The following is a 27,369-nucleotide window of genomic DNA, read 5'->3' on the forward strand; positions in this document are numbered from 1 at the left end:
TTGGCCCTCTTGAAGCGTTGCTATGAATTCTTGCACTTAAGTTGGATCTAATGTTCAACAACAGAACAAATGCATAACTATTAGAAACCCATGAAAAGCCTGGCTGGCTCCTTGCAGTCCAAGTTCGTTCATTCCCCTTCCCATACCCTCCAAAGAAAGCATTTTTCCCGCACCGGCCTGAATAGTTTGAACTTCTTGGTTTTAAGACCACATTTTTAACGTTTCCCGTCGACACATAGCTGAACTGAATTCATTTTTCAACAGCACCAGCAACAGTTCTCACAGGGGACGACTATCGCTCGACTGTCGTCTCCTGAACTGAAAATTTAGCGCGCGCTTCGCATAGAGCGGTAGAGGTGAAAGAAAAACGCTGCACACCGCCACACCTTCGGCTGGCACAGTGAAGAGCAACTCGTGTCGTGTTTGACGTCATGTCCTGCGCACCGGCACGGAGGCAGTGCGGCTCAGCGGAAGACACCAACAGTTCTGTGTTTTACTTAACGGCTACCTGGTATCGAGTTCCAGTACGCCTGATATTTTCCTCGAAAGAATCGAGCAGCTGTTGCCCAACACATTTGTCCTCCTTCCCGATTCCGATCCACTTCAGCGTCCAGAAACAATCTAGTGTATGGGCTCACTCTCCACCAGTGATAGGCGATGGGCAATGGTTTGTGTGCACTGTGTGCACCTGTCTTTACTTGTGCTGGTCCTTTGAGTGCACCACCCACAGTGAGTCTCTGATGTTCGGAGCTACCCCTTCCAGCTACTTGATTCTCCCAATTACAAGTTCCCAGTAATGCTCTGACCCGATTAGGAAATCGATGTCAGCTCTCTCGCTAACGAAGGTCCTGTCGGCCGCATCCAAAGGTCCAAGTAGTTCCTTGATCCTGTGTACAGGAATCGGGAATCTTTCTTTGTAGATTATGTTTGTCTCAAGAACTTCGATGTGCTAAATGTTCTAATTCTGCGCAGTTAGCGACGCCAGTACTCTGTTAAAGACTTTCTGATTAGTGTCCGCCGAACACGCCAGCTTGCAGTGTTTCTTTTCCGATAATTCTGCAGCCCAGTTTTTCCGATGCTCGCTTCGTAATGAATAAACGTTGGTTTCCGCCGTCAAAGAGAGCTCCTAAGTACACCGCTTTCGTTTCACGGGCACACAATGGCGTTGCCGTTTGTAACACTACTCCTCGTTTGTGAGTTTCTTTTACTGTTGATTGTAAATTCACTGGGACTTTTGTGAAATTGCTTTCATTTGTTGACTTTCGAATGGGTAAATTCTGGATCGCACATTGTTGTCGCATGCCGCCCTGCATAATTACCGCATTTAATGCTGCTCCTGCATTCTTTGGAACTGTGATTTCGTTTCGTGCAACGGAAGCAACGTCTTCCCGAACGTAGCATTTCCTTCTTTTGTTCTAATAGAATGCTAGCACGTCTGTCCATGGTTATTATCTTTGCAAGGGAAACAATTATCCGTTCTTGCTGATTGCTGCAGTACAGCTGCTGACGATTGAGATTTGGTTCCAGAGCTCTTCATCTAACACCCAGTTTGGTCGAATGTTAGCAGCGTTGATACCTGATGGTTTTTGCGTACCTTGCTGGGTAAGCACGCTCACATCGCTTTGCACTTCAATCCTCAAAAAGTCAATTAACTTGGAGAATAAAGATCGATATCTTTTTAAGGCGGAAGCCTTTAATGCCTCATCGTTGTAAGCAGAAGTTGTCGACAGAAAATGTCACGCTTTTCAGTTGGTCGAAACGGTCATGACGTCACAGTGCGCGAATTTCAAAGGGGGCCAATTGCACTTTGGCTGCTAACCATGCAACCAATTAAAGGGATCGTATAGTGATGCTCCAAGTCAGTGGGACTTACTTAACCAATTAGCCTTTCTAGTCAGACCAGATAAACAAATAAAACAGAGTATGAAATTTTCCGAGCTTGAGAATCGAACCCCGGTGTCCGGAGTGCGACACGAGCACGCTACCACTTCGCCATGCCAGCTCGATGATTTGGAATGAACAAAAGCGCGTCTAGTGACTACGGTGTCTTCGTTCACTCCCATCTTCCTCCCTTCCCGTTATGGCGAGGTTTAGGTGTACACCGAGATATGAGAGACAGATACATTTCCTTTCCTCAAAAAATCATTTTCAAAGGCGCGTGTACTGAATACGGTGTCTTCGTTCACTCTTATGTCCCTCCCTTCTTCCGGTGAGGTTCAGGTGTCCACCGAGATATGCGAGACAGATTCATTTCCTTTCCTCAAAAAACCATTTTCAAAGCCGCGTGTACTGAATACGGTGTCTCCGTTCACTCTCATGTCCCTCCCTTCTTCCGGTGAGGTTCAGGTGTCCACCGAGATATGCGAGACAGATTCATTTCCTTTCCTCAAAAACAAATCTGCCGACGAGCACGGCCAAGTTCCGCCACGGCTTGACTAGCAACCCAAACCGCAGCCTCATGGACGAGTTCAGGCGTCTAAACGAGCACCGCTTGACTACAATCACCCAGCAGTGCAATGCGATCATGGAAGCATCACAGCTTCCACTAGCTTGTGTGAATGTACGTTCACTGTCGCTACACGGTCAAGACGTCGCACATGACCATGTCTTGGCTCGGTGCAAGGTTCTCTGTCTAACTGAAACATGGATGAATCCCTTGGTGGCACCAGTTGAGATCAAAGGCTTTCACTACGTTACAGGAGCAAGTCGTGCTTCCAACTAAGCAGCGGGAGTTGCCATTTACGCGCACCCAGACGTCAACCTAACACCGCTACAATTTGACGACTTGCACTTTGATGTGGGGGAAGTGTGCGGTGTCAAGCTCGAAAGTGGACTTAACGTGGTGCGCGTCTACTTGTCACCTCACATATCCCAACGGGCTGGCCATGAATTCATGGGACGAGTGCTACCAAGCTGGTTCAAGTTTGGCCCAATGATAGTGGTAGGAGGCTTCAACCAGGATACCAGAACGCATCAAGACTTCCTAGATGGAATGCAGAAATCTCTGGGTCTGCACTTGTCTACTCCACGGGACAAAGCTACCACCAAGTACGGAAGCTGCTTGGATTTGGTCTTCAGAACCCACCTCAGCGTCAAAGATCTAGACTACATATCACTCCACTTCAGTGACCACAAGGCGGTAGTAGTCGACGTAGACCCGATCAAACATAAAGAATTCACCGGGCATGAGCCATCTGCGAAAATCTCCCCCGACCTAAACTTTGAGGAAGTCGTGGATACAGCCGAAGTCGAAGAAGCAGATAAAGAGACGCACTAGGGGAGAAGTGAAACGCACCTCTGAAAGTGTGTAGTTTTAATGCGCAGTTAAAGTATACAGCCAAATAAAACACTAGTCAATAACAAACAGTCTCTCAGTCAATGCCTAACAGTGCTCCAGGAAAGGCTTCCCCCTTGAAGCAGTTTAGTGTGCCAAAGTGCCCCCTGAACTTTTGTAGCTGTTTCTGTTGGCTTTCCCGTTGCGTCGTCGCTTCTCAGCGAAGATCCAGTTCGTTCCGTGTTGTCTGTTGACGTTTCCGAGACCCACTCTCTCGCAGTGGTTCGATGTAACTCATGCAGTATTTTTTTTCGGTAGGGCGCGCTGTACGACGGGGTAGAACAGTGTGCAGTAGATCTCTTCTTTCTGTCAGAGCGCCTCGCGCCCGCGGAGGTGTGAGGCAAGGGTATCATATTACCGTCGGAGGAACCGCATCTCTTCGGCATTTTTCACAGGTTCAAGATCCAAGAGCTTCCGCATGCTCGCTTGCTCGATGGCGTCCTCACAGCTGAAGCATTTTTTCAGCAGCAATATCGCGGCGTCCTGGCAATGCGACGTGGCAGGAAGGCCCTTGATCTTTCTTGCAGCTTCGCCAGTCAGAACAGATTTTAAGTATTCGAAGTTGTGCAAGGTCGTTAGCCGATCGTTCTTTTGAATCAATTGCTCGTACTGTTCCCAAATTTCTTTGCAGAACACACCATTGCCGTCTAATTTTACGAGCTCTAATTTCGGAGGCTTCACCTGGCAGGTGATGGCTGCCGCGCCTGCTGCGTTGCTTGCTGATGGCTCTTCTTTGGGCATCGTCGTTCAGTGAATTTCTTTTATCTCCGCTTTGAAGAAATTATTCATGGAAACATGGCACAAATTACTCCAGGAATCATCCCTGGTACCATTTTAACACTGGCTCTGATGAGTCAGAGAGGGATTGAATGGGATCGTGTCTCCCTGCCTGACACCTTTCCTTATTGGAATATTATTTCTGACTTTATGGAGAACTATGGTAGCTGGGCAGTCGTTATAAATATCTTACAATATTTTCACATAACACTCTTCTATACCCTGATTCCGCAATGCCAGCATGACTGCTGAGTTGTCTTCTGAGTCCAATGCTTTCTAGTAATCAATGTAGGCTATATTTAGGGGCTGGTTATATTCTGCACATTTCTCTGTCACCTGATTGATAGCGTGAATATGGTCTATTGTCGAGTATTTTTTACGAAAGCCTGCCTGAACATTTGGTTGATTGAAGTCTAAGGTTTTCCTGACCCTATTAGCGATTACCTTAGTAATTACATTATAGGCAACAGACAATAAGCTGATCGGTCTGTAGTTCTTCAAGTCCTTGACGTCTCCTTTCTTGTGAATTCAGATAATGTTAGCGTTTTTCCAAGCACTAGGTATGCTCGAGGTCACAAGGCATTGCGTGTATAGGGTGGTTAATTTTTCGAGCACAATTTCTCCTCCATCCTTCAACAAATCTGCTGTTACCTGATCCTCACCAGCTGCTTTCACCCTTTGGATTGCTCCTAAGGCTTTCTTTACTTGCTCCTTCGTTACTGGCAGCATGTCCCATTTCTGTGCTCTGCTGCCTCTCGGTAACATTCTGATTGCAATCGCTACTGTACAGATTTGTGTAAAACTCTTCGGCTACTTTAACTCTCTTATCCATATTGCTGATGACATTGCCCTCTTTGTCTCTTATCACATACATCTGGTTTTTACCTATGCCTAGTTTTCTCGTCACTGCTTTTAGGCCACCACCGTTCCTTGGAGCATGCTCGATTTTCTCCATGCCAAACTTCCCGATGTCGGCTACCTTGCGCTTATTTACTAACTTCGACAGCTCTACTAGTTCTATTCTGTCTATGAAATCAGACGTCATGCTTTGGCGTTTCTTAAGCAGATTTTTAGTCTCGTGAGATAGCTTCCTGTATCCTGTCGAACCATCCTACCGCCTACTTCTAGGGCACTCTTTGTAATGATATCTGTGAGACGATCGTTCATTGTTTGCACGTCGTCACCTTCTGTTCAAGGAAAAAAACTGTTCTGCAGCAAAATCCTGCATTTCTTTACTCTCATTGTTAATGCTATCTCGTTAATAGACTTCCGCTTCACTGATTTCCTCCGTTCCCTTTTCAAGCCTGCTAATACGAGACCTTACCATTATGTGCTCGCTACAACGGACCTTTCCGAGGACCTCCGTATACTCTACGATGCCTGGGTGAGCGCACAGTATGAAGGCTATTTCATTTTTCGTCTCACCATTGCGGCTCTTCCACGTCGACTTCCCGTTGGCTCGTTTGCGGAAGGAAGTATTCATGTTCCGTAAATTATTTCTATCTGCGAAGTCTACTAATAACTCTCCCCCCACCCCCTATTCCTAGAACCTATGGCATAGTCACCTACCGCCTGGTCTCCAGCTTGCTTCTTGCCTACATTCGCATTGAAGTCGCCCATCAGTACAGTGTACTGCGGTTTTTCTTCTTGGCCATATTCTGATGTAGTACGCGTCTCACAATGGATGCCGAAAAAGCGCCCTTGTAACTCAAAATTCCTACGTTTAAACAGTTGTAAAGTCTAAGGTGAAAAAGCCTATACTGGGTGCAGTTTTCGCCTAGAAGCGACATGGAAGTGAAATTCATTACAATTATAAGAACGTGTGTCATCTGAAAAGCACGGGTAAAATGAAAATAAAAAGTAAATATAAATAATTTTTTTTTCCATTCAAAGCACGTTTTCTCCTTAATATTTTTTTTTATTGTATGTAGGATCGCCGTGAATTTTTCCGTAAACAGTATGTTGCTAAACATGCAAGCAGACCGTAATGATTGTGGCTATGTGCCATTCTGTCAATGGCTACAACAACAACAATAAAATTCAGGGGGCACTTTGAATGTCTAAAGTGGGTAGAGGCGGAAGCGTTTTCCGCACCACCTTCGCTGTTTCTGTGGCACCGGTGGCGTCATATATAATTGAGTACTAATTACTAAATGATGACAAATCACTAATTAATGGTTAATTATTGATTAATGCCTGAATGCTAATTAACTGCTAATTAATGCGGCTTAAGCTTCACCTTTAGGAGTGGAACGCGACAGCGCGTTGTAGCGCTGCCAGGGAGTCCACGGAACACCACCCGTTCAACGCGATGCCTTGCCCTTTGAACGCAACGCTTTTTGAGGAAAGGAAATGGCGCAGTAATTCTCTGTCATCTCGGTGGACACCTGAACCGCACCGTAGAGGAATGGAGGAAGTGGGAGTGAAAGAAGATAGATAAAGAGGAGCCGTAATGAAGAAAATGAAAATTGTATTTGAGGAAAGGAAATTACGCAGTAACTGTCTCACAAAATTCAGGGGGGCACTTTTTTGACCTAAAGTGTGGTCACTGATGCCCCTAAAAGTGGAACGCGACAGCGTCTTGCAACGCTGCCAAGGAGTCCATAGAACGCCATCGCCCAATCGGTTCTACGCCTCGCTCGTCAGTAAATTGGTTTTTGAGGAAAGGAAATGTATTTCTCTCTCATATCTCGGTGGACACCTAAACCTCGCCGGAAGGGAAGGGAGGAGGATGGCAGTGAGCGAAGACACCGTTGTTGTTGTTGTTGTGACTGAGAGAAGGATGAAAAGGAAATTGCACGGGCCTGCTACTGGCTCGAGCCAAGCCACCACCGCTGCCACGTGCAGATAGAGGAGAGTTAAAAGATCAGAGGAAAGAGAAAAAAGGAGAGAAAAGACGCGCGTCGCAGCAACAACTGCTTCCGCCGGAGCGGACGCTGCTCAAAAAAACAGATAAGCGGCCGAAGCCGCGCTCGCCGAAGCGAGAACAGATACTCCTCTTTTGAAGACACCGTATTCTCTAGACGTGCCTTTGTTCATTCCAAACCATCGAGCTGGCATGGCGGAATGGATAGCATGCTCGTCTCGCACTCCGAAGACCGGGGTTCGATTCCCGAGCTCGACGAATTTCTTACTAGGTTTTATTTATCTATATGGCCTGACTAGTAAAGCTAATTAGGCTAATTGGATATTTATGCAATTAACTAAGCTCAGTCCCACTTACTTGAAGCATCACTATACGATCCCTTCAATTGGTTGCATGGTTATTAGCCAAAGTACATTTGGCCCGGTTTGAAATTCGCGCACTGTGACGTCACGACCGTCTCCACCAATTGAAAAGCGTGACATTTTCTGTCGACAACTGCTGCTTACAACGATGAGACATTAAAGGCTTCCGCCTTAAAAATGCGAAACACATGGTTTACCTTGGTTATGCGTTCAAAGCTCGGTGATCAGAGATTGCTATCTAAAGCATATACCAGTATTAAGAATACAAAAGGAAATATTAAGGCGGAAGCCTTTAATGTCTCATCGTTGTAAGCAGCAGTTGTCGACACAAAATGTCACGCTTTTCAATTGGTGGAAACGGTCGTGACGTCACAGTTCGCGAATTTCAAACGTGGCCAATTGTACTTTGGCTAGTAACCATGCAGCCACTTGAAGGGATCGTATAGTGATGCTCCAATTAAGTGGGACTGAGCTTAGTTAATTGCTTAATTACCCAATTAGTCTAATTAGCTTTACTAGTCAGGTCATATAAATAAATAAAACCGATTAAGAAATTGGTCGAGCTCAGGAATCGAACCCCGGTCTTCGGCGTGAGAGACGAGTATGCTATCCACTCCGCCATGCCAGCTCGAAGGTTTGGAATGAACAAAAGCGCGTCTAGTGAATACGGTGTCTTCACTCACTGTCATCCTCCTCCATTCCCTTCCCGCGAGGTTTAGGTGTCCACCGACAAATGAGAGACAGATGCATTTCCTTTCCTCAAAAACCAATTTACTGACGAGCGAGGCGTAGAACCGAATGGGCGATGGCGTTCTATGGACTCCTTGGCAGCGTTGAAAGATGCTGTCGCGTTCCACTCTTAGGGGCATCAGTGACCACACTTGAGGTCAAAAAAGTGCCCCCCTGAATTTTGTGAGACAGTTACTGCGTAATCTCCTTTCCTCAAATACAATTTTCATTTTCTTCATTACGGCTCCTCTTTACCTATCTTCTTTCACTCCCACTTCCTCCCTTCCTCTACGGTGCGGTTCAGGTGTCCACCGAGATGACAGAGAATTACTGCGCCATTTCCTTTCCTCAAAAAGCGTTGCGTTCAAAGGGCAAGGCATCGCGCTGAACGGGTGGTGTTCCGTGGACTCCCTGGCAGCGCTACAACGCGCTGTCGCGTTCCACTCGAAGCTTAAGCGTCATTAATTAGCAGTTAATTAGTATTCAGGCATTAATCAGTAATTAACCATTAATTAGTGATTTGTCATCACTTAGTAATTAGTACTCAATTATATGTGACGCCACCGGTGCCACAGAAACAGCGAAGGTGGTGCGGAAAACGCTTCCGCCTATACCCACTTTAGACAGTCAAAGTGCCCCCTGAATTTTTGATGAACGTGGCATTAAGGGATCAACACGGAAGTTTACTGAAGAATTCTCAACAACGCGTGTAAAATCCACGCATTCTCATCTTTAGGCGCAATATTTTAATCGAGATGCGGATACGTGATGCCACGAGGTGTGATAGAAGAAGAGGAGACTGAAGTGAGGGTCAGTTCATGGAAGATGGTAGTAATCCCCATAATTCAGCTTCTGATGAGGCTTGCCTTGATTTTCGTTTCCGGGCGAGACGGCGAAGCATCGCTTCCACTAAGTCGTCGTGGAGCCGTCCGGCTCTCCGCACTTCGTCAGCTTGGGCCCGGCGACCCCATGTGTGACATGCGAGGGCGCGAGCACAAATTCTGCCTGCGAGAACTACGAGCGTTGTCCGGGACTGGAGGTGGAAGTGGTCGAAGCGAACCCTCCGCCAAGAGCGCCGGCTTATTCGAAGATTCTAACCTATTTTGCAAGGGGACTACCAGTGACGCGACCACATCGGCTGCTGGCGACGTCTCTCCTAGGTGCCCAAAGGCAGGTGGAAGGTTTGAGACCTGTGAAACGGGAATTAAGAGTTTAATACCAATGCTCTTAGTAGTTCATTGTCGTCCTGCACTCAACACCGTGAAAAGGAGGTTTTTTACATTGAATGGAGCGCACGGCCCCCACCTTGCTTTGCGTCTGCAAAAGAATTCTGAGCGCGTATATGAAAACATGCCAGGAGTGATGATGTAAGGCAGCAATATAACGCCACTTTTAACATTGCATTTTAGCAGCAAAGTTATCTATTATTGCTTTTAATTCCCAACTTGTTACTGCCAGTAAATATGGTTAGCAAATTTTATTCTAAGTGGCAGTCACTTAGGATTCGTTATCCTTGGTGATGTAAAAAAAAAAAAATTATTACTCCGCAGCTGCTAAGCGCCAAGTTCTGAGTACAGAAATTTAAAAATTGGTCTTTGCGACCCTCGCTATATTTCTCTCACATCTCAGTGGACACCCAAACCGCGTCGTGAAGGAAGGAACTAAAGTTGGAGCGGCACGCCTGCTATGATGGTCTAGTCTTAAGAGCGCGTGCAGGAAAGCGGAGGGAAGCGTAAGGCGATAGCTGTGAAGGGTGGCATGCCTGGCTGGGAGCGGCGTGTTTTTCTGAGATCCTGAGATATAAGCCTATCCCTGTTAGCCACAGGCGTGGCCAGCCACCGCCGTGGCTCAGTGGTTAGGTGTTCGGCTTCTGAACTGGAGCACCAGGGATATATCTCACGTGCGTCGACGGTATTTCGATGGAGACAAAACGCAAAAGGCCCCCAACTGCCGCGGTGGCTCTGGTAAGGCGCTCGTCTACTGAGCCCGAGTACCCGGGCTCGAACCCGACCGCGGCGGCCGCGTTTCAAACGCAAGAGGCGCTCGTGTGCTGTGCGTTGTCAGTGCACGTTAATGATCCCCAGGTGGTCGAAATTATTCCGGAGACCTCCACTGGCACCTCTTTCTCTCTTTCTTCATTAACTTCTATCTTCCTCCCTTTCCTTACGGCGTGGTTCAGGTGTCCTCCGAGATATGTGAGACAGATACTGCCGCATTTCCTTTCCTCAAAAACCAATTTACCAATTTTTACCCCCCCCCCCCTCTGGTGTGCAATGTCAGAGCACGTTAAAAATCTCTGGTTAGTCGGAATTACTCCTGAGCCATCCGATTTGTCATCTTGCTTCCACTTCCACCTTCGTCGTTTCGCTCAAGGCCTTGTTGAGGTGTTCCCCGAATAGTGAGACAGTTACTATGTCTCTCCGTCCAAACCAGCCTGGCCAACGCCGGCCAAGTGCCAAAGACGGGGAAGTTGCTAGTAAGCGCCACCACACCAAGTCGAAAACGCTGGGACCTTCTTTTGTACCCATCCTTTTGGACGCACCTACTGCGTGACTGCACCTAAAGGAAAGAAAGAATGACGACCAGCGTTGACTTTGAACTTGGTGCAAGGTAGTTATTCTTCCCGGATGACAGTTAAATAGATGTATTTTACGAGCAGTGCCGAAAACAAATGCTCAAAATATTCCAAAAGGGCGTGAACACGAGTATGAAAAGGTATTTCCATCTCAACAGCACATACCCAAGAGCGTTTAGTTTCTTAGCCTCTGTTTGCGGCCCTTTGCGGGGCCAGTGTGGCGACCAACGCTGAAGCTTCAAAGATGCTAAAGAGGAAAGCGGATGACGAGCTCAGAAGGAGAGAGGAGGAACGGTCAAATGGCGGGAACTGGCTCTGATTGTGCGGAAAAGAAGAGAAAGGAAAATATAAGATCAGTTCGTTTATTTTTTTGGGTGCCACGTTCATGACCCCAGAATAATCGGGAAGCTGGTACACAATACGCGCACCAGCTTAATTCTAGAAACGTAACTGCCGAGAAGAAAAACGGAAAGAGGCGGAGGCAGTCCTCCTGTTCTAGGTTCTTCAGTGCCTAGATATACCATTAGCAACCCGGGTAAGCGCCTTACTGAGGAAGTCTAATTTCTCCTTGTTGCATATCATTTTGCAGTGATTTCTAAGGTTTCTGATGATTCTCTTATGCTCAGGACCAGCTGCCTCACTGCGACAGTGAGTTCCTCGACGCCGGAGTACGGGTCACCAGGGACGAGAAGTGCCTCAATGTACCGCAGACCGTAGTCGCTGATGGTCTGATGAGCCAGGAAGAGTGCGACGTCTTGGTCAAATTTGGAGCAAGTCATGTTTTCTCACATTTTTTAAACGTCTGAGTCATTTTAGGTGCGAGTCATTTTAGGTGCGCCTGTTCAAGGGTAGGAGCGACAGCCATTCGAGTGCGTCCAATGTCTTCACGTATATACGCCTTCAGAACACTACACTCAGTTCGCTCCTATTATTTTGCCATTTTTGCGTAACTCTTCTTTCATTGAACAACTTTGTTTCAACTGCTTAAAAAACACGAAATACCTTCGGAAGCACGCATACAGGCATGCGCCCGCAATGTTGTACGTGTTCCTTCGTATGTCTTCTTTTTCGCGAAGTTAAAACCAGCGCATGTTTCTGAATGCTGTCTTATGGTTTCTATACAAGACATGGAATACGCTGTTCTACTATCTACACACTAGGGAAGTGATTGAAGAATTCATCGCGCATATACATTCTTTTGGTTTTTGTGAGCCCTTCAAGTGAGGAAGGAAAACTCGGAGGACAGTATTTGTTTTTATAATGCGAATAGCAAAGCGGTAGCTGTCCAAATTTATTCAGCAATGAGCTGATACCAGCTACCGCTGTCGAAGAAAACAGTTTCGCACTGCTCTTCTTCTATAAGTCCCAATTTTCTCGCAGCTGGCAGGTCCCGTCGACAACGGCCGCGAGATGTATTCTCGCCGTCTCACCGACAAAGAAGCGTTCACTGGATACCGGACCGCAGACGTCATTAATTAATGTGAGAAGTACTCCCGACGTTCGTTTAGCCGTTGTTATATTCAGAGAGAAAATGAGATTCATACACAGAGTACATATGATGTTTAGCGGAGAGTTTACTGTTGAAAACGTCTTTGTCCCGGCTCTTTAGGTGCAAATAAAGTTTAATAGCCGATAAAGATGCACTTTTGTTGATGTTTTCAAAAGTCGGAGACAGTGTGTAATAACACCAAAAGGCATCTGCAAACTAAACCAATGGGAGGGAGGGAGGCGTTAGTTCGCAAACCGGCCTAACATCTATGATCCCACCACATAATATAATTTCCGATATTAAAGAACCACAGGTGGACGAAATTTCTGGAGCCCTTCACTAGGCGTCCGTCATAGGCCGAGTAGCTTTGGGACGTTAAAACCCCATAAAGCAATCTAGTTTCCGGCTGGGCCACATCGAGATGTGGCAGGTGCAACTCCCGTCGTTACTCCTTCGTCCCCGAAAGTGATGGAAGGCTTGGACTTGGGGTTTTCTTTACGCACGCGATATTCATTAGGGGAATATAGTTATTACTGTGGGATTCGTACCTATCGAATTTTAATCAGCACGCCTGTCGTCGAATGGCACCAGAAAACATCGCTGGAACGGTTGAAGAATCACGCACATTATTTGGCTAAAAGAAACAGCTCACTCTCCGGAACTTTCATGGATCTCCTGCGCTTTGTCAAGCACTACACTCTACAGAATTCAAGCTTACGTATAAGAGACACAGCTAAACGTCAACGTGGACTTACAGACGAATGTGGTGTCATTAGAATATTTTATACGTTCACTACACAGACCCTATACCGTCGCTGGGCTACATCTTAGAGGTCTAGTTATAGAAACAACGTTAAAAAATCCATTATATTTAGGATGCAGTGCCACGTCCTCATAGGTACTAATGGCTGTGCTACATGGTCAGGCGCAAGAGGGCAAAGTTACCAACCCAATGGTTTCTAAGCAACAAGATAATACACTACAGAAAACAAGAGGAACGTATCTATTTATGAAGGCGAAATTCGGGAGGCCCGTGTACTGTGCGATGTCAGTGCACGTTAAAGAACACCATGTGGTCAAAATTTCCGGAGCTCTTCACCACGGCATCTCTCATAGCCTGAGTCGCTTTGGGACGTTAAACTCGCATAAACCAAACCAAACCAAAACAGCGTCATATAAGGGCTCAAGAAATACAGGTAGGTGAGGACTTATCAAAACATGTTATATGAAAGATAAATGCCAGACGGTCTCACATGAAGACCTTCTTGCATCGGTGTGCTAAGTACTGCGATTCTATTCACAGTACTTGCCATCCTCGGCAGAGATGGCGACCGCCACGAGAGTGATGCTGGCCGCTTCGGACCGGGCCCGCCTCTTCTCTGAAGCCTATTTCCAGCTCAAGAGAAGGCTCTACATGCATCTCGTGCAGACCACATGCCGGACCGCGCTGAATAGTAAGCACATAAAAACAGACACAAACTTCATGTCCTGGGGCGTTAGGGGAAGAAAAAAAACTGAGCTTGTCACTACGACGGTGACTCTGCGATGGAGCTGTACCTTCCCGACATATTCTCATCCTAAAAGACGCTCGCACGCTGAAACCATCTTGTAGTGAAAGTGCCCCGTAGCATCGTACGATCTGTGGGGCAGGGCTCCCGAGTAACTATTCATTTTTTGAAGAGTCGCTTAAGGTAGAAAAGTCCGCTTGAGGTTGCTGCAGTTCGCGATATTCTTCTTTGGAGATCAAAATCGCCGCGGTGGAAAACGGGGCCGTTAGGGAGCTATGGAGACCTTAAACCAGTAGCTGATGCCTTTCTTCATTTATTTATTTGCCCGTAAGGGCAAATAAGGCAAATATTTGCCTTATGGTTTGCCCTTACGGGCTGTTACACGGTGGCAATGCAATGCAAAAAGAAGCACAAGCCGATGATTTTCAGAAAACTACCGAGCAGCAGAGAACTTACAAAGCATACGTTTCTAAATTTTTCACAAACTCCCATCTCAAAGTAGTGTCTATGCGGGTTTTTCCGTCTATTATTGTTTTTGGAAAACAATAATTCATAGAAACGTCAACTCTTGGTGTCTAGGTCAATTTCTTGTGGATGAGTACCGCAAGGAGATAGTCTTTCAGGCTATGCTTGCGGTTGGGACAGGAGGAGCGATCAGGGAGGAGAGTTCGAATCGAGGAGCTCGCTCCAAAACTATTATACTTCGATCGGATCTGGTCCTCTGCAGCAAGGCCGCCGCACATTGCATTCATGTGGGTTCCCCACTGACGCAGACTCGAGCACCGAGAGGATGGACATGAGCCACCCGCTGCACGCGGACAACTGCCAGTTCCAGGAGGACTCCAGCTGCCCGGCACTTAGTTGGGAATTCAGCTGGCGAGACGTCAGCGCTGTCGTCTACCTCAACGATGACGCTCACGGTGGAGAGTTCGTGTTCACCAGGACTCCACGCACCAGCGTCCGGGTGCGTGGGAGGAGCGTTGTTCACCACCTAGCTGACCCGGTTACCAAAGTGACGCAACTGTGGATCTATGAATCGGTCAATCAACGTGTCGGGAAATTTGGCGCCGTGCGAAACGAGACGCGCTTGGCAACAGAACGCACGGCAGTGCAGCAGGTGATACCGCGAGAGGTCTTCGCGCTGGAAGGGCTACCGCAATGGCGGTACTGCACAAAGAGCGCCACTTAAAGCTGTGAAAGGCGATGACGCCCGGTTTTTTCGGGCACGCAATCAAAAGAGCTCAAGAAGAAGGGAAGAGAAGCGTGATTTTTAATAGGCGCGCGTGCAACCACTTGATTGCTGGGTGACCGCTTTGGCTACCTTTTTTCAGAGAGATAAGAGAGATAGAAGCAGATAGAGAGATAGCATCTGTGCATTATTACTTTCCGAAATGCGACGGTGAGGAGGACGATCGGCGCGCACAACGGGACGATTCATTGTTCACTGGTCTGTGACACTAGACCACCCTCGACGACAGCACAATTCATTGCTCTCACAGACTGAAATGAATCGAGGCGAGCGATACCGAAATATCAGGTCAGCGTAGCGCCCGAGCAGCAGTCTCGTGCAGGTCAGCCACTGAGCGAAAGTTTCGTGTCGACATAATTCGGCATGAATCTTATCCGCACTGTAAATGTTTGGTTTATTGGTTTATTGGGGTTTAACGTCCCGAAGCAGCTCAGGCTATGAAGGACGCCGTAGTGAAGGGCTCCGGAAATTTCTACCACCTGGGGTTCTTTAACGTGCACTGACATCGCACAGCACACGGAGTTAACAAGCACCAACGCTTTACGTGTTCAAACTATGACATGTACAAGCAGTAAACGTCTGCTGAGTCGATGTGTCTTGTTTGAACTTGGTTTTATTGGGGTTTAATGTCCCAAAGCGACAGAGGCTATGAGGGACTTCGTACTCGAGAGCTCTAGACAACTTCTACCCTGGCTTTCTCTAACGTCCACTGACATTCACAGCACACGGGCCTCTCTGTTTTTGATTAAAGAGCTCTCTCTCTCGGGCCTCTAACATTCTCCTCCACGTAAATGCTACTGCGGCGTCCGGGATCGGGCACCCCTCTTGGGGGTCAGCAGCCGACCACAATAACCACTGAGCCACCTGTGCAGCTATGTTTTATTTCGAATCTGCCTGAAGGTGGCAAGTAAGCTAAGTGAATGTGCGCAGTTCGTGCTTCTGCGGCAAATTTTGTAATTCAAATAATTGCAATTGACAACGAAATGTTGGTTTGGTAGCAATCACCTTAAACCAGAGCATATTTGTATGGTTCTGCGGTGCTCCCAGTGAGCCGGAAGCGTCATTGCTATGCGTTGTCTGTTAAGACGACGGGTTCATGGCGGTTAACTTCCCAAAGCGACGCCGGCTATGAGGGACGCCGTAGTGGAGGCTCCGGATAATATCGTCCACGTGGGGTGTTCTTTATCGTGCACTGACATCGCACTATAGACGGGCCTCTAGCATTTCGAATCTATGCAAATGCGACCGCCGCGGCCGGGATCGAATCCGCGTCTTTCGGGTGAGCATTCGAGCGCCATGTCCACTGAGTCACAGTCGCTGAGCGTTGCTGAAAGCGGTTTATAGCACTCGCCGCTGTTCATTCTGGAGAGCCGATCAGGCCATTTTATATAACGCAAGAACTCTTGGAACTTTTATTTGGCCGAATAATGAAATGTAAATAATTCGGCGCATCAGACGAAGCCGACACAATCAACGAGAAAAGCCGATCTTTTGCAGTGAACACACAACCGTTTTCCAGGAGGGAAGCGCACTCTCATCAGCGTTCCTTTCAATAGGCGTTTAGCATAGCCCGTACCGCGACCGCTTCCCGCTTAACGCGCACTCTCAGTGCGCATGCGCAGTACGCCTGGCAGTCGCCAAATGGCGCCAGGTCATGTCCAGCGCGCGCACGCCTGTCCCGTCCGGACCAGTCAGCGCGTGTGCGCCAGCCTGGCATGGAATACGGTTAGCAGTACTCGCTGTGCCAAAAGTCTGCCAAAAGTTTGTAATGTTATCACACTGCGTACACTGAAGACGGCGATAGCTATTGATTAGTGCGGCTGGTCAAGCGTCCAGTTTTTGCAGCTTAAAGAAAGATATGGCCATATCTCACAAAAAAAGATTTCCCTACCTCGCGACGATTTTCGCTTCGCTGTGTTTTGTTGTCGAGCTCATGGCGTTGCCTGTGTTACAGATGCGTGTCAAAGCGTTACTTTTTCCGTCACCTCATTCCAGTGTACTTTACGTCGCTCACGTGGTGGTCGTCTAGCTTTGTTTACTGCATCTAAATGAATCCGACCCCTCTTCTGGCAACTGCCCGTCTTGCTATGCTGACCTACCGAGTTGTCTTTTCTACTGCCCGGCTTCTCAGAAGTCAGGCTTCTTTCCCTCTTCCCTTTGCTTCGCCACTTGGCTCGATTGGCTTGGCACTAAAGCGGCTGAAGAACAGCGTCGACTCTTTGGCCAGGCAGTCGATATGCTTGTACCTAATTTTTGGTGGAATAATGTCCTTTAATACTGGTAGATGTCGTAGTAGTACTTGTACTCACTTATTCAAAAACTGTACTGCTAGAGACTAAAATATGCGACAGAATATTGACAATACATTGGCTGCACGAAGCAAGGAAGCACGATTTCTTACAATTCTATTTCGGGTAGTCAGCACGGGTGAGCGCATCTAGCTCTCAAATGCAATGCCAACTATTGGAGCAAGTGTTTTGAATTCAGGAAGACTTGACTAGAGTCGTAGTGCCACAGTGGTTTGGTTTATTGGGGTTTAACGTCCCCATGCGACTCAGGCTATGAGGGACGCCGTAGTGAAGGGCTTCGGAAATTTCGACCACATGGGGTTCTTAAACGTGCACTGACATCGCACAGCACACGGGCCTCTAGAATTTCGCCTCCATCGAAATTCACCTGCCGCGGCCGGGACCGAACCCGCGTCTTTCGGGTCAGCAGCCGAGCGCCGTAACCACTGAGCGATCACGGCGGGGCAGTGCCACAATGGGTTGAGGGCTGTTGTATGTCTTGTTTCGTTCAACGCTCTGCGCAGCCGCAAACGTAATGCGTACTTTTTCGTATCCTTGCGACGTGGTATTGCACAGGAAATCCTGTTTTGCGCTGTAGATTATGTACACTCAGCTCGGAGGCTAGCGTCAAAGTTAACTCATCTTCATAAGCGAGCGAGCATTTAACCGAGCTTTCTTAAAGTGAAAAAAGCGATGATTTAGTGGTGCCACCATAACTCTCTACTGAGGAGGCTTCTGTAGTCATGAGAGCAACGGTGGGCACCCCGTGCTTCGCAGGCCATCGTCCGACCGAAGTGCGGCCGCCTGGTGGCATTCAGCGGCGGAAACTGTCATGGCGTACTCCCGGTGTTCAGTGGACGCCGCTGCGCCCTGCTGGTTTGGATGACCCACAGTAAGGAGCAGCGCGAGCCCGGGAGGAAAGAATGCGCCGACATACTGGGCTACACCGTCGAGAACAGCAGCGACCGTTTTGGCGGGGGCTTTTGAATGGAGTTCCTGCTTATTATTTAGGCATCTCTCGATCACATCAATCACGCCAACGTTACCCGTCTCAAATAGATTCGTTTGCTACATAACTTTTTTCTGCATTAAACTTTTTATCAGCATGGTTGACTTAGTGCTGCTTCATAATCGCTTCAAGAACTGAATTTAAACACCTGGCTGTAGCTTACCACGCCATAAGTTTTCTTCTGCTCTAGGTGTAAAACCGCAATTTCACACACAGAACATGCGTATAATCGGATTTAGTACTACAACGTTTCTGTTTGTACGTCAGAGAGTACGTGCTCTACGAACGCGTTCGTTAGTTTCGTTCGCAAAGAAGGAACTCCGGTAAAACTTAACGACTGGTTTAATTGGCCAAACGGTAAAACGAGAAAACTTTACACAGAGATTGGACGCACGGCCTTTCCGTTCAGCGTCTCACTAACCACTGTCCGATGACGGGCCGAGTCCCGATTTCTCCCTCTTCTGCCGCCGCTCCCGTGTCTCCGGCCTTGGACAGTAGAATTCCCGGAAAACGGCGACGGGCAACCGCGCTGCCCGACCTCACAGCCCGCCGCCCGGTTCAGGGACGGTCGCGGGGGGAAGGCCGCGAAATCCCCTATCGGGCGCCTGCCGCTCGGTCGGCTCGCGCACACACACACACACACACACACACACACACACACACACACGCACACACGCGCGCACACACATGTACAAGGGTCCTTGGCCGGGGAAATCGCGTGTCGAAAGGCACCGCATCTTGTCGACCTTTTCGTCTCCGACACACTCCCCTCCCCTCCCCCCGAAATGACGAAGTCGTTTGCTATCCGGAAAGTTCCAGAGGGTATACCAGTTGAATCGGCCGCCGAAGTCTTGTTCCCCCTGGCATTCTGACCTCAAATGCTCTTGCCCTGTTGTCTTTTCTAGTGGAAGCCCTTTCAATTTTGCCAAGCTTCCACAATTAGCGCGGCTGCAGAGCTTCTTTTAAGAGGACCACGTCGCCGATGTCAACTGGTTTTCCCCGTTGGATACCTTTGGAATGGGTCAGCTGCAACACGTGTAGGTACTCAGAGCACCAGCGCTTCTAGAACCTCTCCAACACTTTACCACGAGCCGATATATGTCGCAGGTGGTTACATGTCAGGGCAGCGATTTCCTTTCGTTGCAGCGCCGGTAGAGAAGTCAGTCATCGTCCTGTGAGAAACATAGCGGGGCAAAGCGGCTCTCGTTCATGTGGCTCTGTATAAACATGAGTAAGTGGGCGGGAATGCAGTACAGCTTCCACTTAGGTCAGCGTAGTTGACATTTTCTCGAGAGTTAGCCACTTCCGAGTCTTCTTCAAAGCTTGTTTCGTCAGTCCGACAAGCCGCTTGTAGAAGCCACCCCACCAGGGTCCGCGTTCCGCTATGAATTTCCACTGAACCCGAGAGCTTACAATGTGCTCTTGCACCTGGTCACTTCGCATTGCATCCCAGAGACGCCCCAAATCCTTGTTCACTTTCTTGAATGTGACGGCGTTGTCACTGTAGATGGTGCTCGGCAGTCCTTGTCTGGCGGTGAATCTCCGAAATGAGAGAAGGAATGAGCCCGCTGACATATCGCTGACCAGTTCCAGATGAATTCCTGGAGTGACCGCGCAGGTGAAGAGCGCTATATAGCACTTCATTGGAGTGGTCCCCTTGACAAAAAGTGGCCCGGCGAAATCAATGCCAGTCACCCGAAAAGGTTGGGCCTCTGTTATTCGGTCTTTCGGTAGTGGTGCAGTCACTTGATTTGCTCGCTGTGCGTTAAATCGTTGGCATATTACACACTCTTTTAGAGTCCTTTGCACCAGCTGCCTCGCTCCGATCACCCGCTACCTTTCCCTGAGCTGAGTCAGGGTGTAGCGTATCCCTCCGCGCAACACGTTGCGGTGGCAGTATAGGGCAAGCAGCTTCGCTAGGTGGCTCTGTTTAGGTATCACGACCGGATGCTTAGCGTCATAGTTCAGGTGACTACGCTGTAGCCGTCCGCTAATCCTCAAGATTCCCTTGTCGTCCACCACAAGTGAAGCATTTCTGAGTGTAGAGTCGACGGGTACAGCCTGCTGGTTCTGAATGCTTTTCAACTCTCTGTGAAAGCCCTCCCTTTGCCCGTTGCGGATCCAAAATATTTCAACCTGATCCAGTTCTTCGGCGGTAAGAGCTCCCACTTCGTTGTTGCGTCGTCTCACCCTTGAGACGAACCGAAGCACCCAAGCTGTGACTCTGATCAGTCTTGTGAAGGAGCTGTAGCGCTGAATGTCCTTTAATGCAGGGGAAGGCACGTGATATGACATGGCTGGCAATGCCTTCCTTGGCTGTTTTCGCTCCAGTTACGCATCGGTGAACTTGTTCTGCACCAGTCCCTGTGGCCACTCGGCATCAGGCTTGCGGAGCCACTGGGGCCTTGTTCACCACACGTCACTGGCCGCCAGGCGAGAAACGGCAACGCCGCGCATCAGGAGGACCGCGGGATTCTCTTTTCCCGGGCAGTGCCTCCATTCGTAGTCGTCGGTGACGCGCTGGATCTCTCAGACACGGTTTCGCACAACTGCCGCCAGCGTCCCGCGTCTCCTCGTATCCAGTGAAGCGCGTTCGCCGTGTCGGTCCACAAAATTACGCGATCCGGGTGCTGCCCGAGAGTGCTGACTATGTCTTACTATGTGTCTGCATAGTCGAGCGGCGAGCAAACAGGCCATGAGTTCCAGCCTCGCTGGAGTGAGTTCTTGGAGGGGAGCCACCCTCGATTTGCTCATCACTACAGTTGAGGTCAGGCCATCTTCTGAGGCGATGGTAAGGTATGCGACCGCCACGTAAACCGCGGGACTGGCGTCTGCAAAGATGTGTAAATCCGTGTTTGTTGCTTGCCCGCCGACATCCGCTCCATAGTACCGCGGCATCTGTATCTCAGGGAGATGTTTTAATTCGCCGTACCATGTGATCCACTTTTCGGCTACATCACTTGGTAGTGGATCATCCCGCTCCACGTTTTGTCGCCACAGATCCTGAAACAAGATCTTGGTCCGCGCAATAAAGGGTGACAGCCATCCCAGCGGGTCATAAATCCATGCCATAGTTTGTAGCTCGGATCGTTGGGTGTCTGGTGCAGCAGTGTTGTCTGCAACGCACGGCGCGAAGGTCAGGCGATCTAAAATGGGGTCCCATGTCAGCCTTAGTAGCTTGAGTACACCAGACATAAAAGCCGGGGGCTTGGTTTCGTTAAGTCTTGCCCAAATAGCTGGCGCAACCTCTTGTTATTCGATGACCAATTGTGCAGCTTCATCGAGTCGGCGTGGAAGATTGCGTTGGCTTCGGTGTATTTTTTCACGGCCTCCTCTTCGTTGTCTGCACCCGTTAGCAGGTCATCTACAGGGCCAATCACACTTAGCGTGAACACGGCTCCGCGTGGCACCGCGCTCCGCGCAGCGCCGCTTGCAGCGCCCGCAGGAAGCGGCGGTGGATTCTCGGCCAGGCGCAGAGAGCGCGATGGGCGGTGGCACCAGCCCGTCGTCTGCTACTGCCCGTCGTCTGCTGTCGTGTGGAGTATCGCCGCGAAGAGCGCTTGCCTGAGGTACTGATAGGAAACCGTCGACTGTTTCAGACCGATCAAAATGCTCGTTACGCAGCACACACTTCTCCACAATTTGTACTCTTTGCTCCTCTGGAACACGAGACATTACGACGTGCTTCTCTGTTCACAGATTAACTGCTAATGCATTTAGGGCCTGCAATTTCTGACTGAAAGCTGCCAGTTATAAGTCGATGACTGCCTAAAATCTCTGCAAACTCATCACAAAATCTTTCCGCGAGTGCGCCATTCCGCAGCTCATTGCGCTGACTCGGCTGGCCAGCCGCCAGCGGCGCTTGGTCTCGATCAGAGCGATAACCACGACGCCTCTTTCTGTCACATCGAGTATTTACCCTTAATAGCAACGCCTACCATTTTTTTCGTGCAAGCGCGCTACATGCAGCCACCGTGGTTTTCGAAGTGATCTAACCTCACCATCAGTGCCCACTCCCGGCCGAGACAGCGCAATGACTTGAAGAATGCGGCACTCCGCGTTGCGTGATGATTTTGCAGATTTTTTTTTCAGCCATTTGCTTGTCTTTGGTGGCTTGTAGTCTGGAAACTCAGGTCGACTACATTCGCGTGTAACGATCGCTGAAATGCAGTAGTACAACTCAGAGATCAACATGCCTCGTGTGATAGTTTCATGCACCGTTCTCGTTCGAAATAAAACAAAGAAGCAATTCAATCTCTTTTTTCCCCTCGCAGCTCTTGAGAGATAGGCGAGGAAGGGAGCGCGGCATGCGGCTGCCATTCACCAGCCATTTCGCATTCCTACAGTATGAAGTCAGAGCCATTCAATTGCCTTATTACACGCCGAGAGAGTTTTAGTAATGTTGAGCTACCGTTTTAGAGAAGTGTGTGCTGCGTAACGAGCATTTTGATCGGTCTGAAACAGTCGACGGTTTCCTATCAGTACCTCAGGCAAGCGCTCTTCGCGGCGATACTCCACACGACAGCAGACGACGGGCAGTAGCAGACGACGGGCTGGTGGCACCGCCCATCGCGCTCTCTGCGCCTGGCCGAGAATCCACTGCCGCTTCCTGCGGGCGCTGCAAGCGGCGCTGCGCGGAGCGCGGTGCCACGGCGAGCCGTGTTCACGCTAAGTGTGATTGACCCTGTACATAAAGGCCTCGCTGCAGCTGGATCGCGGTGTGAGGAAAATCTTCCTCGCACGATTTAAGGTGGTGCTAAAGTGTAGCGGAGAGTAAAAATGGACTCGCGGTGGTTCCAAACGGAACTCGCTTCATGCGCCACATTTCAATGGGAGGCAACGGAGAACCGGGCTGAGGTGTCTCTCGCAACCAAAAAATCGCAGAGCGTCTCTGTCTTGCTCTTGAATTCCAATTTGCAGAAAGCCCGGCTGAATGTCCGCGACAAGTGCAACTCGGACTTGCGCAAATTGAGGAGGAGCCCAACGAGGTCCGCTGTAAGGTTGGGCCCAGCCTCTCAGGTTGTCATTGAGACTCTTGGAATTCTTCCCGTGGGATGAAGCATCAAATACGACCCTCAGTTTTCGGGAATCGCGAATGACAGCTTGATGAGGCATATGGTAAACGCAGTCGTTGGGGCTGACCTCGTCTTCTACCCGTTCTGCCATGCCGGAGACGCCATACTGCCTAATGGTCGTGTCGTACTCTTGCAGCAGGTCAGGAGGCCGTTTGAGCCAATTCGCCAGCTGATTGAGTCGCTTCAGCGCAATTTTCCTATTGTCCTCGAGTGAAATCTTGGATTTCCAGGGCAACGCAACTTCATAACGACTACCGACTCGCTTGATGTTGTCCTCAAAAAACTCCAAAGCCTTCATTCAGCCCAATTGATTCTAAGGTCCAAACTTTGGTCAGAATATCTGCTGTTTCTCTCTCAATTACTGATGTTCTCAGTGTCACGGTTTGGAGGCAGTTTGTCTGCTCGGCACCGACCTCAACAGGCCCTTGAACAGTCCATCCAGCTGATGTTTCCACCGCCCTCAGTCGTTTCCCAAGTTTGATGGATCTGCCTGTCGTTAAGTCCCATATGTGATCAGACCCCATCAGCAGCTCAATATTTTCCGGACCGCCGTCAATTGAGAAGTCACCTGGTTCATAGCCAAGGGACCTTAATTTCTGCAGTACATTTCCCGGTGGCAAGGGAATCGGTTGGTCACGAATGACATGTGTTTCGAGCACTTCGAGTTCGCGTTCGCATCCGCGCTTTGTCTTTAGCGTAACTCTGACTGTTCGGAACTCGCGTTTCTCTTGGTGGCCTCCGAACACACCGACGGTCAACCTTTCATGCCCGGGAAGCGTGCATCCTAGTTTCCGCGAGGTCTCAGCGGTGATGTAAGAGCGCTGACTTCCACCGTCGAACAAAACTCGCACCTGAGCGCTGGAAGCTTCTCCACTACACAACGCAGTCGCGGTCTGCAGCAGAACGGTTCTTTTGTGAGCGTAGCTTTCTCCCGTGGCTGTCGCTTCGAGGCTTATTTGTGCACTCGTCACTGCTCGGCTAGCTTCGGGTGGCCTGTAACTAGAGTACGTCGGGTCGCACATCGTGCTGGCATGCTTCTTGCGGCATTTGTTGCACTGTACGTTTACGCTGCGTGCTCGTGACTGATGTCCAGTCTTCGTGCACCTGAAGCAACGGCCGGACAAACGCAGAAGTCGTTTCTTCTCTTCTACAGTTTTTGAGACGTCACAGTTCTGCGTTTGATGCTCGTTGGAGTCACAGAAGAAGCAGCTTCGCGGGGTTGCACTCTCATGCAGCATCGCTGCGGATAGGACATGCTTGTCATGCGTTTTTCCATGCGGCTTGTGACTCTCTTTCATGCCTTCTCTAGGTTGTTGTCGCGGGTCCATGCCTTGCAATGCAGCCGAGTTCTCTCTACTTTCTACCTCTACTCTCAAAAAGGAGAGTAACTTAGAAAACGAAGAGACCGTACCTTTTCCGCTGTCGTCGGTAGTGTGTGACGAAGTTTGTGAGACGGAGCCTTGTTGCTCGCTGGTGAGGCTCTCGGTATCTACAACACAGCTTCGGCTGAAATCCAGAAAGAAGTCCCATGGCATTTGCTCGTTGTACGATCGGAATCAGCATTGAACTGTAGGAATGCAACTTTCGGCCGAGTGTTTTGAGGCCTCTGTTGTGCGCCGTCAGGGTATAGTTGAGACGGCGGAGGCCACGGACATCTTCCCGAAGAACGCACCGGCTTCAAATCAATTATCTTCTTGAGATATTCTTGAACAAGAAGTTCCTCGTTGCCGAACCGTTTCCTCAGGAGTTGGATGGCGTCGTTGTAACATCGTGACGTCGATGGAATGCCCGCCAGTGCAGCTGCCGCATCGCCTGTAACCGATGCTCGCAGGTAGTGAAACCTGTCTGTGTCAGTCAAGTCTTCGTTTTTGTCTACCAGCTGCTGGAACACTTCCCAAAAGGTTTGCTAGTCCGAGCGCTGCCCGGTGAATTTGATTAATTCAATTATAGGCAGCTTCACTCTCGTCTTCACTGATGTGGTCGTTAGGGCGGCTGGCGTGGCCGTGTGGATGGTAATGCCACTGCCCGCCAAATCCACGGCAGTCTGCGTTGTAGATGAACCACTGTCGATCCGAGGTCGCAATCCAGCAAGGCAGGATATAACACCGTCTTGATACCCGTGCACTTGCTGGTTTTCGTTTTCAGCATCTTCTTCTGGTACTAATGATTCAACTTCTTCGTTGACATGCTCTAGCTGTTGCTGCAGCTTAATGAGTCGAACGTGAAACGATACAGCTTCTGTACTTACGCTTGTCGATCCTCCGTTGGTTGATGAGCTTTGTAATTTGCGAGCTTAATGGTCTTCGTTTCTTTAAAAGGCGCTCTATTCTCTTCTGTACTTCGTTTAGCCAATCCGTTTACTGGATTGATGTAATTGGAAGTCGTCGTTGCCTAGACGTACGTGAAGTGGATCCGTTGAGCGTGAGCGTTGGAGCGATGTAGCGATGATCTCACAAAATCCACAGCAGAAGTCCCGGGTTTCGGCACCAAACTTTGTTTGTACGTGAGAGAGTACGTGCTCAACGTATGCGTTCGTTAGTTTCGTTCACAAAGAAGGAACTCCGGTAAAACGTAACTGGTTTAATTGGCCGAACTGTAAAACGAGAAAACTTTATAGAGAGATTGGACGCACGGCCTTTCCATTCAGCGTCTCACAAACCACTGGCCGATGACGGGCCGAGTCCTCCTTTCTCCCTCTTCCGCCGCTCCCGCCTCTACGATCTTGGACAGGTGAGTTCCCGGAAAATGGCGACGGGCAACCGCGCTGGCCGATCTCACAGCCCGCCGCCGGTTCAGGGACGGCCGCGGGGGGAAGGCCGCCGGATCCCCTATCGGGTGCCTGCCGTTCGGTCGGCTCGCGCACACACACGCACACACGCGCGCACACACATGTATAAGGGTCCTTGGCCGGGGAAATCGCGTGTCGTATGTCGCCGCATCTTGTCGCCCTTTTCGTCTCTGACAGTTTCTTTATTTCAACCCTTTAAACGCCATATATCGGCCGTAAATTACATTGGTTCCTGCCAGATACACGTGTGATGAATGTTAGTTGACCGTACATATTTACTTGACCGTTTTTATCCACAAGCATCCTTGGCACCGGAAACGCTTTTTAGATACTTGTTACCCCTATGCCTAATCGCGAAAGCGAATCAGAAAAACTCAATTTGTTTTTCGCGCTGTATGTTCGTTATTCATTAAACGGACCTTTACATCTTCACACAAGGGAACGGCCGTAGGCTTCTAAAAGGAGCCGATCACCGTTACATCGTACCTACAAAGTTTCCAGGCCAAAATAATGAAAGCCCAGGTATAAACTTTTATTACACGCAAAAAAAGCGTCAGTGTTCGATTAATTTCCTGCCAACGGAAGCAAGTTGCTACTCACGTGAAATAAACTCATTGTACATTGACTGTCAGCCTAGCGTGTTGCAGTTGCAATTGGAATTGGTAAGCAGCATGAAAACAAACAAGAACGCAAACACCTGTAGTGAAGGTGCGGGAAGATAGCGATGGCCCAAAAGCAGATGATATTAATGAAGAGGAGCTTGGGAAGAAATGCAGCATCACTAGGATGCGCGACTGTATTTTATGCGATAGCATGGAAGCCTCTTTTAAGTGCAACCTGTGACCGGCGCCGTTGCACCTGCCAACTGTCGTCTAATAGTGACCTATTACTAGAGCTAAAAGACATATCCATTATTACAAACTTACAAGTGGTCATTGGGGACACATTGTGTCTATCACTGCACGCTCACCCCTGAACACCGTCCGTGGCGTCATTTTAGAAAGATAATTCATCAACCTGATTGAGAAAGAGATGGTGGAAGGTCTAAAGGACCAAAATGTCATAAATGTACACCGTATAAAGATAAGATGAAAAAAAGCCCAGCAAAACATATAGTCCTGACATTCAACTCCAGCACACTTCCAGTCCATAGAAGGAGGCTACCTGAAAAGAAATGTACCTCATTACAGCCCGAACCCACGAAGGTGTTTTAATTGTGAAAGATATGTACACCCCCCGGCAAAAGTATACAGCTCAAGGGGTTTGATTCTAAGGAGTTTAGCGGCGCTCCTAGCATACTCCCTAGCATATCCAGCAGCC

General features: G+C 49.0%; 1 protein-coding gene across 1 annotated transcript; it reads left to right on the forward strand.

Moving 5' to 3' along the window:
• The first annotated feature begins 8,836 nt into the window (after positions 1-8,836).
• Positions 8,837-18,164, forward strand: LOC149369508 (prolyl 3-hydroxylase 3-like). Its single transcript, XM_089575744.1, has 5 exons — positions 8,837-8,878; positions 11,270-11,413; positions 13,436-13,586; positions 14,414-14,604; positions 17,955-18,164. Exons 1-5 carry the CDS (start codon positions 8,837-8,839, stop codon positions 18,162-18,164), a joined length of 738 nt encoding a protein of 245 aa, XP_089431870.1.
• The last annotated feature ends 9,205 nt before the right edge of the window (positions 18,165-27,369 follow it).

This window comes from Amblyomma mixtum, chromosome 1, assembly GCF_055824585.1.
Source record: "Amblyomma mixtum isolate Tamu chromosome 1, ASM5582458v1, whole genome shotgun sequence".
Lineage (NCBI taxonomy): Eukaryota > Metazoa > Arthropoda > Arachnida > Ixodida > Ixodidae > Amblyomma > Amblyomma mixtum.

Bases quoted from the DNA above. Each gene is read 5' to 3' on its own strand.
- LOC149369508 (XM_089575744.1), top strand. From the start codon at position 8,837: ATGCCACGAGGTGTGATAGAAGAAGAGGAGACTGAAGTGAGG. The intron at 8,879-11,269 runs GTCAGTTCATGG...TCTTATGCTCAG, and splicing joins AAGAGGAGACTGAAGTGAGG to GACCAGCTGCCTCACTGCGA. The intron at 11,414-13,435 runs GCAAGTCATGTT...TTCTATTCACAG, and splicing joins ACGTCTTGGTCAAATTTGGA to TACTTGCCATCCTCGGCAGA.